Source organism: Cydia pomonella, chromosome 3, assembly GCF_033807575.1.
Source record: "Cydia pomonella isolate Wapato2018A chromosome 3, ilCydPomo1, whole genome shotgun sequence".
In the NCBI taxonomy this organism is placed as follows: Eukaryota; Metazoa; Arthropoda; class Insecta; order Lepidoptera; family Tortricidae; genus Cydia; species Cydia pomonella.
This window is the reverse complement of record NC_084705.1, coordinates 20752422-20772178: the sequence shown is the minus strand read 5'-3', so window position 1 is coordinate 20772178 and position 19757 is coordinate 20752422. Positions and strand designations below refer to the sequence as shown.

At 38.0% G+C, this 19757-nt stretch overlaps 2 protein-coding genes across 2 annotated transcripts in view; both read left to right on the top strand.

The window, feature by feature from the left end:
* LOC133516293 (uncharacterized) overlaps positions 1–19757 on the top strand; it is a 288273-nt gene that overhangs the window by 165643 nt on the left and 102873 nt on the right. The window lies entirely within an intron of this gene.
* LOC133516270 (uncharacterized) lies at positions 117–3946 on the top strand. The gene is made up of 3 exons (XM_061849109.1): positions 117–1734; positions 1856–3132; positions 3210–3946. Exons 2-3 carry the CDS (start codon positions 1932–1934, stop codon positions 3257–3259), a joined length of 1251 nt encoding a protein of 416 aa, XP_061705093.1. The 5' UTR covers positions 117–1734; positions 1856–1931; the 3' UTR covers positions 3260–3946.

Sequence of the window (19757 nt, the reverse complement as noted above, 5' to 3'; positions counted from 1 at the left end):
TTTTGAAAATGTTTAAGATGAAAATTGAAATCTGAGGCCCCGAAAGGTCACTTTACCCATCCATGGCCAAGACCCGTCTGTCGCGGAGATCGCGAAGTCTGTTATTGTGGTATGTATCATATATGTCACTCTTAGCGCAATTTTCACTGGTAACACTGACGATCGAGGTCGGCTAGTGATATAGGAGACGGGAGGAGAAAGATGGCGGGTACAAGTGGAGACAGGCGATCTGAGTGCTGGGAGGTAACAGGTGGTGTGGCGCGTGCAATCGCGTACAGGAGACTCTTGGTAAGCGAAACATATCTATATTCTGATATTTATATATATAATATATGGATATTGCAGTGACCTTGAGTTAACGGCTACCCTGAGAGAGAGCGGAGTTGAAGAATTGATTGATATTCTTTGTGTGTAGCTCGAGTTTGAATGTAACAAGTGAGGTGGCTGGAGTTTATCGGTTTGAGTTACTGGAGGTTAATTATGGAGGCTGATGGATGAGCTGTAGGGGTTGTTGTGGAGGCTCGTCGGGGACCACATGGTCCCCACCTCAGTACTCATCGCATGAGGAGAGTATACAAGTCTGCGGGATGCACGATGAGTTCTCTTGTGGAGATTCAGTTGTGCCGTGCATCCACCGATAATAGCCACGGGACTTGGGGCCCTTCTAATTTTCCCCGAGAGTGTTGAGGTTACATTCATAACAAAGAGATACGAGATTGAGAGGAGATGGAATTGTGCGCCCATCGAGTGTTAATTCATGGTCGGTGCAATAGCTATATTACGTTGTGCTTTGTATATGTGTAGATCCATGTAGCGAGGTTATTATTACATCCCCCTGAGAGTAAATCTCCGCTACATGTTTTGGTGTAGATGCTTAAAAATCTGTCAGTTGCGGTTCACGTGTTTGGAATGATGAGAGTTGTCGTACCCAATGTTGAAATACATTCCTTATGGTACTTGATTTTTTTTGGTTTGGGTATGCCCATGGCGGTGCGTACACATGGGATAATTATGACCCATTGTGGTGCGTACACATAGACAGTAATATTACCAAGCCATGAAGAGAATGTGCATATCGCGAGTTTTTTTACACGGTGAACCGGCAGACATAGGAATTCTTGTTTTTATTTCATATTAATCAGCATTTATTTGCGTAGGTTGTGTTATAATATACCGTATAATATATACCGTGTTTGAAAATAATTAATACGGGAGCGGTAATTACGCTTTTTACTCTAGCGACACTGAATTTAGTCTCTGACCACGTTCAGAAACACGCCAATGTTTACGTTTTCGGTCAAATTCATATACAAGTTTATTTAGTAAATTTGTCACTCAGCGCACGTTTTCTCGTTAATTTTATTACTACAACATTATTTTTATTGTGTAACGAGGAAAATATATATATTGAAACATTTACTTGTATATTATTTTCCCCATGGACATTATTTACGTTACGGAATATTTATTGTGTTTGGTACGGAACGGTTAGATATTCGGTATGACAGACCGACGGATCGATTGGTCGTGTCGTGTAGAGAATATTTAAGATAGAGTGAAGTTTAGAAATTAGTCTATGGTTTGGTTATGGTTTATTAGTTTTGTAAGCTTACCCGTTTTTGTGAATTGTGATTTGTGATAAAAGTTTGATATAGAAGTAAAAACGAATAAAAGTGTGCAATTACTTAATTAAGGAGTGCCGAAGAGTGGAAGTGGACTGCTATATAAACCGTTGTAAGTAATAGATTTAAGGCGACTCCATTATGAAGTAATAAAGTAGTTACATTTTCATGTAAGAACTAACAAACTTTTATGCCACTTAAACTCGACTTCAAGTAAACGTATTTAATTGCAGATTAGCATCAAGCACAATGCAAGATTCACAGAAGATTTAAAAATAAAATATATCGGTAGCTCGCATTGCGTTCAAAATGGACTTTCTGCTTTCCACATTACAATTGCGCCTAGAAAGGCTAGCGGAAGCGTTAAAGGGAGCCGCCGAGGCCCTTAACAGCATTGAGACTGGTGTTGCAAAGGACAGGGTAATTGCCATAAGAATTAACGTTAAGAATAGATTGTCATTGCTCACATCAGATTTAGACAGATATTTGTCTGGGGCGACGGACATAAAAGAAGATTTCTGCAATGAATGCCGGGATATGCAAATAAAAGCCGAGGACACCCTGACCGAACTAGAAGTCGCGGTAAAATTATACTGCCCTGAAGTAGAAAATGGTCATAGAACGCGTCTGCCTAAATTAGAGCTAGGGAAATATAATGGTGACATCCTAAAATGGAACACTTTTTGGGATAAATTCGCGGCAAATGTTGATAGTAAGGACATTGCCAACGTTGAGAAGCTTTCATACTTACTAGCCTCATTAGAGGGACCAGCCCTACAAGCAGTTGAGGGTCTGGAAACGACTAACATGAATTACCCGATTGCGGTAGACATTCTCAATAGCCGCTTTGGTAAACCTACAAAGGTCATTGATGCTCACAACGATGCTTTGCAAAATCTTGCTGTGGCGAAGGATTCACCCGAAGATTGTAGGCGCACTCTGAATATGATAGAGAAGCATCTGAGGGTATTAGAGGCTTTAGGGGAGAAAGTGGATGCTAGTTACCTTAGAGTTATCATACTTAATAAATTTCCATCAAGAGTGGTATACCAAGTGTGGCTTTCGTCAACCGATGATTCCTTTGCTGCAATCCGGAAGGCTTTGGATGCCGTAATAACAGCTATGGAGAGTTCAGCTGTTACAAACATGGAGAGTTCTGTGGTTCCAGTAAAGTCCAGTGACATAACGGAGATGAGTACACCTGCTTCTACAGCAACACTACAAATTGGAGCTGTAAAGAAAAGGAAATGGCAACAGAAAAGGGAAGCAATTTCAACTCAACCTAACCGGAAACGCCCTAAGAGAATGTGCATATTTTGCAATGAAGAACATTACAGCGAGGATTGTACCAAATTTAACACATATAAGGAGAGGATTGGGAAGCTTAAAGATAGGTGTTATGTGTGCTTCCAAATAGGACACCGTGCCTCCAAGTGTACCAGAAGGAGGAAATGTGTACATTGCTCTAGGATGCATAATAGAGCCCTTTGCCGGCAGAAGGTGCAGAGGGGTAAGGATAGTGATATGGTTCTTTCAAACATGACTTCAGTTAATGTACAGATAAATAAGCCATCTAATTTCTTACAGACAGCAGTAACCCAAGTAAAGACAACGGAGGGGAGAAGTCTGAGCATTAGGCTTTTACTTGATTGTGGAAGTCAACGATCTTACATTACAAATAGAATAGCAAAATTATTACGAATCAAACCTGATGGAGAAGATTGTTTGATGATTTATACATTTGGATCAGAGAAGCCCAGAGAAATGTCATGCCCATATGCAACAGTAACTGTAGTGAGTAAACGTAATGTTGAAAGATTGATTAGAGTGAATATAGTCCCATACATCACCGCAGAGATACCTATGGCTAAGGTAGAGTCACCAATGATAGATATCTTGGCTGATGACGCTTCTACCGGTGAAGGCATTGATATGTTGATTGGAAATGATTTATACTTTTCATTTATCAGAAAGAGTGTTGATTTGGGAAATAATACCTTTCTTGTGGATTCTGATTTTGGTTGGTTCCTCGCAGGAAGTGCTACTAACAGCAGGGAAGGGGAGACTCTATCAGTGGCTACATATTGCCAGTGCCATGAAATCAATCAAGACTTTTTTACAGAACCAGATCTTCCTCTGCGTACCATAGATGTCAAATTTTTATGGTCACTTGAGAGCATCGGGATATGTGATTCTCCAAAAACTACATGTGAGGAAGAAGCCGTCCAGCACTTTAACAAGACTGTCAAATACAGTGAAGGAAGGTATCAGGTCAAGTGGCCGTGGATAGAGTATCCACCAAAATTGCCTACTAACTTTGGACTTGCCTTTGAAAGATTAAAGGGTGTAATACGAAGATCAAATAAAGAAGTCATGACAGAGTATGAGACAATCTTAAACGAACAACTTGAAGCTAACATAATAGAAATTGTGGATCCTACCATTCCTGCTGACCATCCAGTTCACTATCTACCTTTTCATATGGTTCAACAGAAGGGAAAAAGGGGTCGGCTGGTCTACGATGCTTCAGCTAAGCTGAAAAACGAGAAAAGCTTGAATGAGTGCTTATACAGAGGTCCAAATATGCTGGAAGACCTTACAGGTTTAATACTGAAATTTAGAATTGGGAAAATTGCTATCACTGCTGATGTTGAAAAGGCCTTTCTTCAGGTTGGTTTACAAGAAGAGGACAGGGATGTGACCAGGTTTCTCTGGGTCAAAGATTTAGAAAAGGAACTATCTGAAGACAATATCATGCAATATAGGTTCTGCAGAGTGCCCTTTGGAGTAATATCAAGCCCTTTCCTCTTAGCGGCAACAATTCGATATCACATTTCAAAGACTAACAAAAGTCTTCTTCCTGTGATAGCAGATAAATGTTATGTAGACAATTTAGTGACGTCTGTTCAATCAAGAGAAGAGGCTCTCAATTTGTATGCTCAAACTACAAACTCATTTAAAGAATTAGGAATGAACATACGAGACTGGATGTCTAACGACAAAGATTTTGTAGACAAGATTCCCAAGCTAAAGAGAGCTAAACAGGAAAGTGAAATGAAGATCCTCGGTTTGATATGGAATTTGGAAAATGACACTTTACGGCTCAAACTGAATAACGAAACTTTTGAGAGTGAGATCACAGACAGAGGTATTACAAAGAAAGGAGTCCTGAGAGTGCTAGCACGTCTGTATGATCCATGCGGGTTTGTATCACCACTCATGCTACCAGGAAAACTCTTGTTTCAGGAGATCTGCACTAGGAAGTTAAAATGGGACGAGATTCTGCCTGAAGACTTGTTGACATCATGGAGGAACATAATTGAGAATTTAAAAGTGGTTAAGAACGTAGAATTGCCAAGACATGTTGCAAGTGGATCAAAGTCGGAATGTACGAAGTATGAACTACATTGCTTTACTGACGCATCTATGGATGCATATGCAGCAGTCGTTTATCTGCGCGTCATAACTGGAAAGCAAGTATCAACTTCGTTTCTCATGTCCAAATCCAGAATAACTCCAGCAGAAGACAAGAGTGATCTCAAAATTCCTAGACTTGAATTGCTAGGCTATCTCATAGGAAGTAGACTTCTGAGATATGTTAAAAGCCACATAGACCTAAATATAGGCAAGATATATTTGTGGACGGATAGTCAAGTTGTTATTGCTTGGATCAAATCAAGTAGGCTACTTCCACCATTTGTATTGAGAAGAGTCAATGAGATCAAGCAAATTAAGGACATCTTGGGTGCAGAGCTGCGCTATGTCAACTCAAAAGAAAACCCTGCAGACGTAGCTACCAGGCCAGAATTGTGGCATCATAGACAGGATCTATGGCTCCATGGTCCAGATTTTCTTCTACAAGACCAAAATGATTGGCCTAAGGAGCAGAGGTATGAAGAAATGTGCTTGGCTGGGAGGGCTCTGGACACGGTGGATGGTCCAGAGATGACAATGAAAGGCTATGAAGACCAAGATAATGATCCTAACTTTTCTGAAATGGAGGATAATCCTGCAGCCACTGCACTTCATGATTCTGTGCAAAACCCATCTGATGAAGAAAAGTGTGAAGAGACAGTGACTGAGATAAAGAAGTTACAAGGTAAATTCTTTTCAGAAGAAGTCTCAGGAAAGGTAACCAGTTTGTCACGAAACTTGGGTCTCTTTGTAGACGAAGATGGGATCTTAAGATGTAAAGGAAGGTTCGCGAATGCTAATTTATCATATGATAAGAGATATCCCATTCTGATTCCGAAGAAATCACCCTTCACAACCCAGATTATACTAAAAACGCATAGAGACAACTACCATGTTGGGGTCCCACACACGCTAAGTATATTACGCGAAAAGTATTGGATCCCTCACGGGCGAGCTCAAGTACAGACAGCTTTGAAGAGATGTTTGCAGTGTGAGAAGTATTCTGGAGGTCCTTACAAACTGCCACCACCACCTGCACTCCCCAGTGAAAGGGTTAATTATAGTTCTCCATTTACCTTTACTGGATTAGACTACCTGGGTCCGGTATTAGTGGAAACAAATACAGGCAGAGAAAAACGATGGATTTGTCTTATGACATGTCTAGCAGTTCGTGCTGTACATTTGGAGTTGGTCAAGGCTTTGACGGCTGAGGAGTGCTTGCTAGCGATACGGCGGTTCGTGGCGGCTAGAGGACCACCTAAAGTATTGATATCGGACAATGCACTACAGTTCAAGCTGACAAGTGAAGTACTAATCCATTCATACTGCCAGGAGAAACATATCAAGTGGAAATTCATCACGCAGCTTGCACCCTGGCAAGGCGGCTTTTACGAAAGATTAGTTGCACTGGTAAAGCACTGCTTGAAGCGCACACTTGACAAGCATTTATTAACAGACGGTCAAATGCATACAGTAGTGAAGGAGATTGAGGCCGTATTGAACACAAGACCTTTGACTGTAGTGGGTTCCGACCCAGAGGGAGTACTGCGACCAGCTGATTTTCTATCTCTAGGTCAGTGTCTAGAAATAAACCCAGATTTTGGTGAGGGAACTTCACAGGGCACCAATACCAAAGTCGACTTGGTTGAAGGCTGGAAAAGAGGTCAGAGGATTCTTAACGAATATAAAGAGATGTTCACCAATCAATATCTACCAAGTCTGCGGGACAGATTCAGTCACTCTCATAAACAACCGCGAGTGATATCAAAGAAGTCTCCAGAAGTCGGTGACATTGTACAGATTAAAAATGATTCCAAAAATAGAATCAATTGGAAGGTTGGCAAAATCGTAAGTTTAATCCGAAGCCGTGATGGTGAATGCCGAGCAGCCAAAGTGGTAGTTGGGAATACAGAGTTTACGAGATCCATAGCCCATCTGTATCCGTTAGAGTCTGATATGTACGGCCCAACGGATTATGCACTACCACCATCACAAGACAACGAGATGGTAGAGACATCAACTGTACCTATGGAGATGGTTAAAACTATGGAACCTATAAGGGCATCAGAAACGATAGTGTCACCCAAGCCTGAGACAGAAATTGATGAGTCAACAATTCCTACTGAACCGGCAACCGAGAAAGAAATTTCTGTGTTAGATTCTGATGGTAGTCCTACGCATACTGAGCAAGCTCCCGCTGTTGATACATACGAGGCAGAAGTGAGAGAGCCAAGTGTTACGGAAGAACGGCCAGAGGAAGTGACAAGAGTAAGACGGAACGCTGCCATTTGGGCTAGAGAACGAATAGCCGAATGGACGCGTCAGCTGATGACGCTACTTGTATAATCTTCTCGCGTTCGGGAGTGTCGCGGAGATCGCGAAGTCTGTTATTGTGGTATGTATCATATCTGTCACTCTTAGCGCAATTTTCACTGGTAACACTGACGATCGAGGTCGGCTAGTGATATAGGAGACGGGAGGAGAAAGATGGCGGGTACAAGTGGAGACAGGCGATCTGAGTGCTGGGAGGTAACAGGTGGTGTGGCGCGTGCAATCGCGTACAGGAGACTCTTGGTAAGCGAAACATATCTATATTCTGATATTTATATATATAATATATGGATATTGCAGTGACCTTGAGTTAACGGCTACCCTGAGAGAGAGCGGAGTTGAAGAATTGATTGATATTCTTTGTGTGTAGCTCGAGTTTGAATGTAACAAGTGAGGTGGCTGGAGTTTATCGGTTTGAGTTACTGGAGGTTAATTATGGAGGCTGATGGATGAGCTGTAGGGGTTGTTGTGGAGGCTCGTCGGGGACCACATGGTCCCCACCTCAGTACTCATCGCATGAGGAGAGTATACAAGTCTGCGGGATGCACGATGAGTTCTCTTGTGGAGATTCAGTTGTGCCGTGCATCCACCGATAATAGCCACGGGACTTGGGGCCCTTCTAATTTTCCCCGAGAGTGTTGAGGTTACATTCATAACAAAGAGATACGAGATTGAGAGGAGATGGAATTGTGCGCCCATCGAGTGTTAATTCATGGTCGGTGCAATAGCTATATTACGTTGTGCTTTGTATATGTGTAGATCCATGTAGCGAGGTTATTATTACATCCCCCTGAGAGTAAATCTCCGCTACACAGTCCAACGTACACAATACGCCGGGCCACCTTACAAACCGTTTTTAGCTAAAACGATTCATAGAATGACTCAGCTCATGGGTCTTGGGCCTGGCGCGCACGGTAAATAAATCGCCGCTTATGAAGCCGGCGAGTTGAACAACATTATACAACATTTCTACTAACCACCTTATTTCTGTGCCTATCAAAAAAAAATGCAGTTTGTAGGAATGAACATTTATAATTTTTTACAAATTTAACTTAGTGTGTTTGTTGTTGTTTTATGGGTCAAATCTTGGAAGTTCAATTTGACCCATTTCCCTTGCCTTAACATGTAAATATTTGTCACACACTATTATGATAATAACATATTAGTTAGTGGTGATTGTTTCAACTGCCTTTATAAAAAAAATATCGTATTATACCTTATAGAAATGATTGTTAGTGGATACATGCGTTATTACGTCAAATTACATTAAGTTTATGTTTAAATCAGAATTAATTCATGATTCACATGCGACACAATGGCCCTGCGGAACTGTTTGAACATGACCCATAAGCTGAGTCGATGGCCCTGAATGGGATAATATGAAGCAATAGTTAAAATTTATAAAAATATAGCCGCAATATTTCTTTATTTTTGGTCTGACCATATTGAAAATGAATATCTGAGGATCCGAAAGGCCCTATAACACGAATCCGTAGTCTTGAATATCTTTTTTTTATTTATTTCAACGCATTAAATTTTAAAAGATGTCTATGAATCCACTCAATATAATTTTATGGCCAAAAAACTTTCAATTGCCCGTTTTGAGTAAATCGTGAGTTCTCAGTACGGGGCGACGAACGACTAATTTTAAAATGAATGAGCTCCCATGAATCGTAAGGCGACTTTAAGTCGACTGTAACTACAGATAGAAGCAAGTTAAACAAAGATGAAGAGACTCGAGCTATAAAGGGCTCTTGTCTTGAGCCGTACGGTCAGCAAACACGCTTATCGCTCGAAGCCTGGATTAGAGCGTAATCCGAGCTCCGGTATGCAATTTGTGACCGTGACAATTTGATTGCTTGCTATACTCTAAAGCAAGTATGTAATCAAATTGGGAGAATGTCACCAACTTTGAGTGAAATTTCTTTAACATCATTCTCCTTGGCTTTAAAAACTACTTAATTTGGAATCATCCTTGGAACACTTTTTATCCCGGATATATAGCCCTGAAAGGAAAATATAGTAGGCGAAACAAGTAACTTAATATAATTATTAGAAAATTCACCAATAATTCAAATAAAAGTGATATAAAAATATAGAATACATATCAGGTAGACTAAATTACTACTGAATTTTATACGCAATCTATTAATACCATTACCTATTATCAAGCATGAAATGCTGTTTATAAGTCGCATTGTCTCTGAAGGCACTCTAAAACTGGAACCCTAGCATGCATAAATAGCTTATATCAGTAATAATGAGCAAAACGTCTAGCCTTACGCGTATTTACGTCGCTCTATGTTGCTTCTATCTCACACTTGTAGGCTCTCAACATGAGCGATTACTTCCGTAGCCGTCGAAGAGGCTCTATAGCTGATAAAAGACTTGATTTATTGATGCTATAGATTAAATCGCTTTAGTAGATTTTCTTCGAAAAACGTTTATGCACTGACCTTGGAAACTATGACAGACAAAAAGCTCCAAGCTTAGGAATGCCGGCAATACACTCAGTTACAATGACATTACGATTTAGTTATTCTAATGGCATTGAATACATTTTCATTGCGACAATTTTATGAAATAAAGGTATACATAAAAACTCTGATCTCTCTGTGAAATGAGGATTTTATTTATTTCTTGAAAGTTGAAGATTTCAGAATTATTTAAGCCTCAAACATAACGTTGGGCGCCAATGTACAGGTAGTTTAAGAGCCCATCAACGTGCTCACTAGCGCCATTGCTGAATAATTGTGATTATTCAAATTTAACGATAGATATTTAAAAAAGGGGGCCGCTACGTACTGTATTTTATATTTAAGTTCCTTTTGAATACATCATAATAGTTTTTAGGGTTCCGTAGTCAACTAGGAACCCTTATAGTTTCGCCATGTCCGTCTGTCTGTCTGTCTGTCTGTCTGTCTGTCTGTCTGTCCGAGGCTTTGCTCCGTGGTCGTTAGTGCTAGAAAGCTGAAATTTGGCATGGATATATAAATCAATAAAGGCGACAAAGTCGTACAATAAAATATAAAAATTTAATTTTTTTGAGGGTACCTCCCTTACACGTAAAGTGGGGGTGAATTTTGTTTTTGCTTCAACCCTACAGTGTGGGGTATCGTTGGAAAGGTCTTTCAAAACTAATAGGGGTCTTCAACAAACATTTTTTGATAAAGTGAATATATTCGGAGATAATCGCTTCGAAAGAGAAAAAAATGTGTCCCCCCCCTCTAACTTTTGAACCATAGGTCCAAAAAATATGTAAAAAATCGTGGAAGTAGAGCTTAAGAAAGACATTAAATGAAAACTATAGCGGACATGATCAGTTTAGCTGTTTTTGAGTTATCGCAAAAAGTTTCTCCCATAGTAAAAAGACTTACTTTAATTAGGTACTGATTATGCAAATTTGCCTATTGGTTTAACTCGCGTGAAAGGTACCGTTTCATCCCTTGGCTAACAATTTACTATACTTTAAGCTCCAGTTTTGCTTATTGTGACGGAAGAGTAACTACGGAACCCTACACTGAGCGTGGCCCGTCATGCTCTTGGCCGGTTTTTTAAATACCTATCGTTAAATTTAAACAATCACAATTATTTTCCAGTGGCGCTAGTGAGCACGTTGATGGCTCTTAACGGCCTCCTAACCCAGTCAATAGTGACCCTGGCTATGAAGCAGGAACTCCCGGGTTCGAATCCCGGTCAGGGCATTTATTTGTGTGTTTATCACGTATATTTGGTCTTGAGTTATATATTTTTTCTATGCATTAAGTATGTATATCGTCGCCTAGTAACCAAAAGATAAGCTTTGCTTAGTTTTGGACTAGATTGATCAGTGTAAGATTGTCCCCAAATTTTTTTTTTTATATTTATTTAGTATGACATCAAACGAGAATCCACGAATTACCTAGTTCATTTCACCCTGAGATCTCAATATACCTAAATAAAGTAGCTTAAAATAATCTCTGCCCGTTGCTTTTGGGCTGTCTTTTTTTTTCCTTACATTAATGTCACGAAGATTTTGATCCGTTATTTAAAAACTTATGTTTTCACGCTTAAAATTAATCTGAACAACCTATGGTATTATAGAAGTATGTTCTATTATGTACTAAAATAATATATAAACAAGCAAGAAAGATAAACAATATAGTATGATTGTCTGGATGTTTTATTAATTGACAATATTTAAAGTAAGAGGACAAACTGTAGACGGACAATAATTAAATTCGATTTTTGTGAAACCAAAATAATAATACATTATAAATAATTCATATGACAATTTTTTTGTATGAGATCACGTTAGAAATATTTTCTACAGCGAAAAGAAAATATAAAAAAATAATCGGCTCGGAAATATCGGTGAATTGATTTCATTACTTATGCCAATACGGGGCGTGCGACGCGGCACGTTCCTTTGGGAGTTCGGGCATCCCCTTGCCAGCATATGGATGTTTGGGTTCTGTAATACGAGGGAAACTCTGACACGTCAAACTGTCACGATTATAGGTAGGTAGTATAATACCAATGTGTCTATTTTTTGAAGTGAAAACTTCTTTAGCGGCGCTGTGCACTTTTTGGGATGGGGAATAAATGTTAAACTCGCGACAGATCACGTGACCGACAGATTCGTCAGATTGAAAATTCGTAAGAAGGACACGTGACGTAGTCGTTGAAATTATGGATACAACAGTCAAGAAAAATGCTTTATCAACATGTATACCCGTCCTTAGCTTCCTTATGATTAGCGAGATGTCTAGGGGAGAAGTGGCATGAAAGAGCCAGGTTTTGAAAGAGCCACTTGCATTATTTCGGTAGTTTTAGAACAGATTTGGTTGGCAATATTATTTTTAGGTGGCAACACTGATTTCCCGTCACCCACAAACATTTGACAGTTCGCCGAAACCAACCGCCATCGGTGCATCGAGTCGAAGTTTTAGGCACTCAAAAGTAAGTTTTTTGTTTCATTTTAGTTGTTTTTTGGTATTTTTTTGTTAACAATTATAGGCAAATGGGTTATAGAGTCAGTTGGTGCATATATTTGGCTTTGCAGTTGCATAAAAACTTATCTGCTAAAGGTCTGATATTGTTGTTATTTTGAAGGTTATATATATTTTTGGAACAAGTCGTGAAAGAGCCGGGTCAGTGGGCATTGAAAAAGCCGGCTCTTTCATAACTGGCTCCTTCATAACCTTGAAATTGTTTTTTTGTAAATAATATAAAATAATACTAATATACGTACAATGTACGTATAATATACGTACATTTTTTCATAATATTATTAAATTAATTGCTTCAGATATTTCAATATGGAGAAAGTTGGTCCAAAAAAACGAAAAAGACCCAATAAATCGGTAATTGAAGAGGCAGTTGCTGAAGTTTTAGAAAAGCGCCAGTCTATAAATAAAACTGCACTTGCCTTAAATATATCGCGGGCTTATTTAGCAAAAATAGTTAAAAAAGCAAAGAATACTGGTGAATTACCATATAAACACTGTCCTAATATAGGAAATAAGCGTATTTTCACATCGGAGCAGGAAAACATGCTTGCGGATTATTTAAAGACTGCTTCTAAAATGTGCTATGGCTTAACAAGGCATCAAACTAAGAAACTGGCATTTGATTATGCCAAAGCCAATGATATTTGCCCAGATAAATGGAAAGAAGCCGAAACTGCTAGTGATGATTGGCTCAAAGGATTTATGAGCAGACACAAAGATTTAAGTGTGAGAAAACCTGAAAGCACTTCTCTATCCCGTGCAACATCCTTTAACATAACAAATGTAGGAATGTTTTTTGAGAAATTAAGCATTGTTTTACGCAAACACAATTTTCCCCCCCATATGATTTTTAACGCCGACGAAACAGGCTGCAGTACAGTCACCAATCCCCCTAAAATCATAGCTGAAAAAGGTTCCAAACAAATTGGACAAGTATCTTCAGCCGAACGAGGAACGTTGGTGACAACTCTGTTCTTTATTAATGCTGCTGGTGGTTTTTTACCGCCCATTTTTGTGTTTCCTAGAGTAAACTACAAGGATATTATGTTAAGTCGTGGTCCGCCTGGAGCTCTAGGTTTGGCTCAAGCTTCTGGATGGATGACCGAAGACTGTTTTGTTAAAGCACTTGAACACTTTGTGTTGCACATAAAGCCATCAAAGGAGAATCCAGCATTGATATTAATGGACAATCACAGCTCTCATGTGAATCTCAGAGTGGTCGAATTTGCCAGACAAAACTCAATCATCATAGTCACATTTCCACCGCACTGCAGCCATAAACTGCAACCACTAGATGTCACAGTATATGGGCCTTTTAAAACTAGATATCGCATTTCCATGAACGAATGGATGTTATCGAACCCTGGTAAAACGGTGACTATTTATGAAGTTGGGCAATTCGTAAGGGAAGCATATCTGACAGCTTTTAGCCCCCAGAATATAACACAAGGATTTTTAAAAACAGGAATTTACCCCTTGAATTCGAATATATTTAATGAAGAAGAATTCTTATTTTCATATGTTACTGATAGACCGGATCCATTAAAGTCAAATGAAGCTAAAGAGTTGAACATGGAGGAAGAAAATATTGAAGGTAATTTAAGAGCAACACCTCCGCCTTCTACTCGTACAAACGCACGTATAGCTGGCAAAGAAAATGATATACCTGACCAGAATATCATACCATCTCCCAGTGTAACATCTACTCCTATAGTTGATGCGATTCCGAGTTCTTCTGGCCAACAAATAATATCACCGGCAACAATAAGACCATTCTCCAAAGCGGGCCCAAGACTAAACACTACACGAAAGAGTAGAAAAATGGCATCTACCATAGTAACTGATACTCCGGAAAAAAATAAATTAGAAGAGAAAGAAGGTAATGCAAAAAAAACAAAAAAAAATGTTAAGAAAATGACTACAAAAAAATCCATAAAAACTCTTAATAGAAATTCAAGAAAAAATCCGGAAAATTCTTCTATTCAAAGTGACTCATCTGATTCGTCCGATTCTATCGTATTAGCTGAAGTAAAAAAAAGGGTTGTTCCAAGCAAAAAAACTCCAAAACAAACACAAACAGTGATGATTGCACAGTTTGTAGCAAGCCATATGGAAACAGTGATCAAGATTGGTTTCAATGTAAAATTTGTTGTGGTTGGGCTCATAAGTCTTGTGGCATTAAGGGGCAATTGAATTTTTTTTGTAAGAAATGTTTTTAAACTTAAAAAAAACATACATTTGATGTTCCTAACAGTCTGATAATTATATTTAATGAATAGATAGATATTTAGGCCCAAAGATAGCAATATTATTTTTGAAGTTCTTGGAGATTTAATGATGTTGGTTTTGATAGAAGATTTGTTTTTATTTAGACTGGTATTAATAAAAAAACCGCCTATAATATGTTAAGTTCTGTAGAACGTATATGTACCTCTGACTGATTAGTATGTTAAGATTAAGAAAGCGTTAAAAACGAGTACTTAAAATGACTGATAGAATTGTTTTTTTTATTAAGAAATGTTAGCAATTACTTAAAAAATATTGCTAGAATTGTATTTAAGTTTTTTTTATGTCGCAGTTATTTTTTTTTTGATAATTTTCATAATTACGCGTTGTTATACTAACCGGCTCTTTCAAAACTTATGGCAGCTCTTTCAATACCGAGCTGTGATGAAAGAGCCGAATGACACATTTTTTTGAAATGCATATTTCGTTGATTTTTATATATTATTTAAGATTTTTTTGTACGAAATTACGTACTCAAATAAATAAAGAATAATTTTTAAAATAAAAAATTACTTCTTTTTCATTACATGTAGTATTTTTTCCTCCGTAAAGAAAACTGGCTCTTTCATGCCACTTCTCCCCTATATGTTTGTTATTCCTCATTTTTGTAGGGTGTCACAATTTGAATTAATTACTAGTGATGTACCTGTGTCGATATTTATATCGAAAAATTATGCACTTATGTTCTGTCAGTAAAAAGAAAATACGAATTTTACACACGTCGAATAATTCATATACCTTCCTCTTTTCTTTTCGTCATTTTGCGCATATGAGTAACACCTCCCTCAGCTCGATACAAGCGCACAAGCAAAGAGGACGCTGAAGCGAAAGAAGACTAGTGTCTAGTAAATAAAAACAGTCCACTCGCTATACGGCTCGCCACTCGGACATGTGCACGTAACCAAATACAGATTTTGCATCGTAAATAAGCCAAATATACGATAAAAATCTTGTATTTACAGTGGCTTACTGGTTGAGAAAGTGGGCTAACACTTTTAGACTCTAGATGCACAATGCAAATAAAGACGACTTTCTTGGCTGACTGTACATGAAACTGTCAGGGTCATATATCTAATTGTTAAAATATAAGTATGATTCCCTTTTTGACCATTCCCCTCTCTCTAAATATATTATTTGTTAGGAAATTCACCCAACGTTTTTTACAGATGATGATGCTTTGATAGGTAATGCAATAATAAATATTTGTTCAAATATTACCAAAGTGGGTCTGTCAAATGTAATGTTGGTAAAACTCCAGCTTTCAGCCGCCTCCACCTAATATTTTCATTTGCTAGAAAATAAATCCGATGTAAAGTTGTTTTGAGCATATCTGGCTATGACTTTTTCAATACCAATTACCAATTTCGTCTGACCAATTACACGCTGAATCCATTTATTATTCAATTCCTCATCCTTTTGAAACCTAAAAAAAAAAAGTTGATTTTACCAGATACAGAACCAAGAGTGTAAATAACTAAGAAAAGTTCACCATAGATCATTCATGTCTTTTATAGTATTATACTAAATAAAGCTATGAATATTGATAGGTCAATTATTCTGGAGTCGATAAAAATATAACATCACTATGCCAAAAAACATAACCTTTCATAGTTCGCAGAAAATTTCGAAAATACATGAAAAAATCTATCCAGAATTGAATACGGTGATAGTTAAATAAACTACTAATATTGATTTTTATGTTAAGGTTAGGTCCTATAAATTAATTCTCACCGATGAAAGGTTACCGGCAAACAATTCGTGCAAAATTATTCCCTAACCATTCCAAAATATCAAAAATGCACAACGTTAATATTCAAGTTTTCACTTCTGCCGGCATTCCCGGAGTGCTACCCGTTGTTTTTTTTTTAATAGGTCAATACAGTTAAAAAGGGAACAGTTTGAGTACGCAAAAATAATCAACGGCATTTACAGAATTTTCACAAAAAAAAGTCAAGGATCAAATGGTTCTAAGAGTAAAAGACCAACTAAAGTTAGGTACTAAAATGAATTACGATAACGATTTCGAAAACGTCAATAAGTCCAATTACGTATAGAGACCATATTATACTGTACGATGATGATGAGAGATTGCTATAAATGCCGAAAATGGTAGTTTCCTATTAATAATTTTTCTGTGAACCCTTTTCCCGAGTTAAAATCCGTATAAACTCCCTTATTATGCAACGCTTGGACATGAAACTTTAACCTTCCTTCTTCCTCGCGTTGTCCCGGCATTTGCCACGGCTCATGGGAGCCTGGGGTCCGCTTGACAACTAATCCCAAGACATGAAACTTTAACCAATAGTGAATAATGATGTACACTTCAATTACCTCTACTGATTTTTCAATTATATAAATAGATTTTGAGAAATCGATACTATTCAACTTCATGCGTTGCCCCGGCGCTCGGGTGTCTGTGCAGGCGACGCGGGGTAGTCGTTGCTTGGCCGTTGGACGGCGAACCTGTGTCACTCGATGCGACGCGTGCGCAATTATTCTATGTGAATGAATCGTCCAATTTTGACTTTTGAGAGTTTTGAGTGATATGACACTATTTATTTAAGTTTCAAGTGAGCGAAAGGACGCAATAATTTGTTTGCTTGTGCAAATTCAAATTGTCAATGTGAAGAATGAGGAATTCAGATAGGGGACGGCTTTAAAGAAATCAAACAGACGATATTATCGCCTACCTTTATCCCAAAATCTAAGAAAACTTTGAGAAGACCATTTCTCATAACAGTAAGGTAAGTACCTCTAGTGTAAATTTATTCGATAGCGAAACGTGACGTACACGTTTGCGTTAAGTCTCATCTTGTATAGGATTTTGAACAGCGAGCCAAGCGGGACGTTTTGGAAACTCAAAAATCTCATACAAAATGACACTTAACGCAAACGCGTACGTCACGTTTCGCTATTGAAAAAAATTACACTAGGGGTACTGGTAAGTGCCTTTACTGTATTCATTTAGTTTTAGAATTACCTCAAAATCAAAAAACAGAACGCTTATTATAGGATCCCTCGTGCCTGTCTATCCGTCTATCACAGCCAATTTGCGAAATAACTCGACCTTTTGAGTTGAAATTGGAACACAGTATACATATGTAAGTTGGGGACAAAAAGACGGACGTGTACTTATATAAATAATGTTGAATATATATTTGAAATTTTGGGAGGTTAATTAGAAAATTATGGATATTTGCCGGAAACAAGTTTTCTCCTATTCTTTCGTGGTATTTTGCCGTAATCACTTTATAGTTTAAATTGTGGGCTATGGTAACGGCACCAATCACGGAGACATCTAAGAGAACATTTTGAGTTTTATATGATATTTCACATCAGTATCAACCTGTATGTTTTCTTCCGCTTTGCGCTTTAAAAGTGCAAAGCTAAAATTATGGTTTCAACATATTTGACAGATTAAAACTATTTTCTTTCTCGTCATGGCCAGTGTGGCGTCATTTCTTTTAAAAGAGAAAGATATTAGGTAATAAAACAATTAAAACATCAAACTTTAGGAGCTCTATAACTCTTGTTTTAGGTAAAACGGTACCATAGGCCAAGCAATAAAAAGTTGTAGAGGGAAATGCTTGGAACACAATTTTTGACTTCGTAACACCGCTCGGTGTGTGAAGATAAAGCCAACAGACCCACTTTCTATAATATAAAATTATCCTCCAAATGTCCAGAACATCATTATGTGGTATACGTGAAAAAAATTAAAGATGGGTACCTACTGAGTCTCTCTCTGACTGATCTCTGTACTACGTAGAAAGTGTAAAAAAAGTACCACCAAGTTAGAATAGATAGAACCTCGAAGCGCGTGGAACCCTAAAGCAAATTCGTCAATTGCCGCGAAATGTAATTGACGCCTAAATCACGTACATATCCGTGGCATAATGGCATTAAGTTTAGTTTCACAAGTACTTATTGTCGTAATATGTACTTTTTAAAATAGAACTTAAAATTCCAAATTTCAAATTAGAGAAACCTAACTAAATTAACAGCATAAATTAGGAACGTCGTTATGTAAGTTATTTTCAGCTACCAATGTTGAGCTACATAATTTATATTCTGACAAATTTACATTCTGCACCTAACACTAGTGACTATGTGGTGAAAAAAAACCTATAGTCGCCCGCGCGAAAGTTTTTGAGGTGCAATATGTAAGTAGTAAAGTAAAAGAGTTTGGAGACCCCTGTGCTACAGGTAAACAAAATCTACTTTATCGCCTTTGAAGCCAATAGGTAATCCTAAAAATAAGAGGTATTAGCCTTCGGGTGGTAATTGAGTTTTGACGGAACCGCCAAGCCGCGTCAGCGGCCGGGATTAGCCCGTCGTTGACTGACGTTTCACCGGATAGAACTTTCCCATTTAATTCACTGATTACGAAGGATTCGGTGGGCGACTAATAGAACGGAAGAGTTGTTTTAATGTTACGAGTATTATGTTGTCAAACAAAGTTAGGATTTTTAAACTCCGAAAAGGCCCCTGGCCTAATTTGGTTGGTTCTTGAGCTGAAGTTATTTTTATGGATCAGTAAAATATCGCATATGCAAGCGACACCCGGCAGGCGAGACTGATCGAGGATTTAATTAAAAACAGAGCCTGCTGGCTTTAACTGGCTGAAACTATAGTCTGTATCTTTAGGTATTTAAAAAAAGCGGCCAAGTGCGAGTCGAACTCGCCCATAAAGGGTTCCGTACCATTTATGACATATTAAAAAAAAACTACTTACTAGATCTCGTTGAAACCAATTTTCGGTGGAAGTTTGCATGTATATCATATATTTTTTAGGTTTATCATTCTCTTATTTTAGAAGTTACAGGGGGGGGGGGGGACACATTTTATCACTTTGGAAGTGTCTCTCGCGGAAACTATTCACTTTAGAAAAAAATGATATTAGAAACCTCAATATCATTTTTGAAGACCTATCCATAGATACCCCACACGTATGGGTTTAATGAAAAAAGATTTTTTGAGTTTCAGTTCTAAGTATGGGGAACCCCCAAAATATGTTGTTTTTTTCTATTTTTGTGTGAAAATCTTAATGCGGTTCATAGAATACATCTACTTACCAAATTTGAACAATATAGCTCTTATAGTTTCGGAAAAA

Excerpts from the sequence above, each read along its gene's own strand:
- LOC133516270 (XM_061849109.1), top strand. The coding sequence starts at position 1,932 with ATGGACTTTCTGCTTTCCACATTACAATTGCGCCTAGAAAGGCTAGCG. Across the intron at positions 3,133-3,209 it reads CCGGCAGAAGGTGCAGAGGG|ACAGCAGTAACCCAAGTAAA; the intron begins GTAAGGATAGTG and ends AATTTCTTACAG.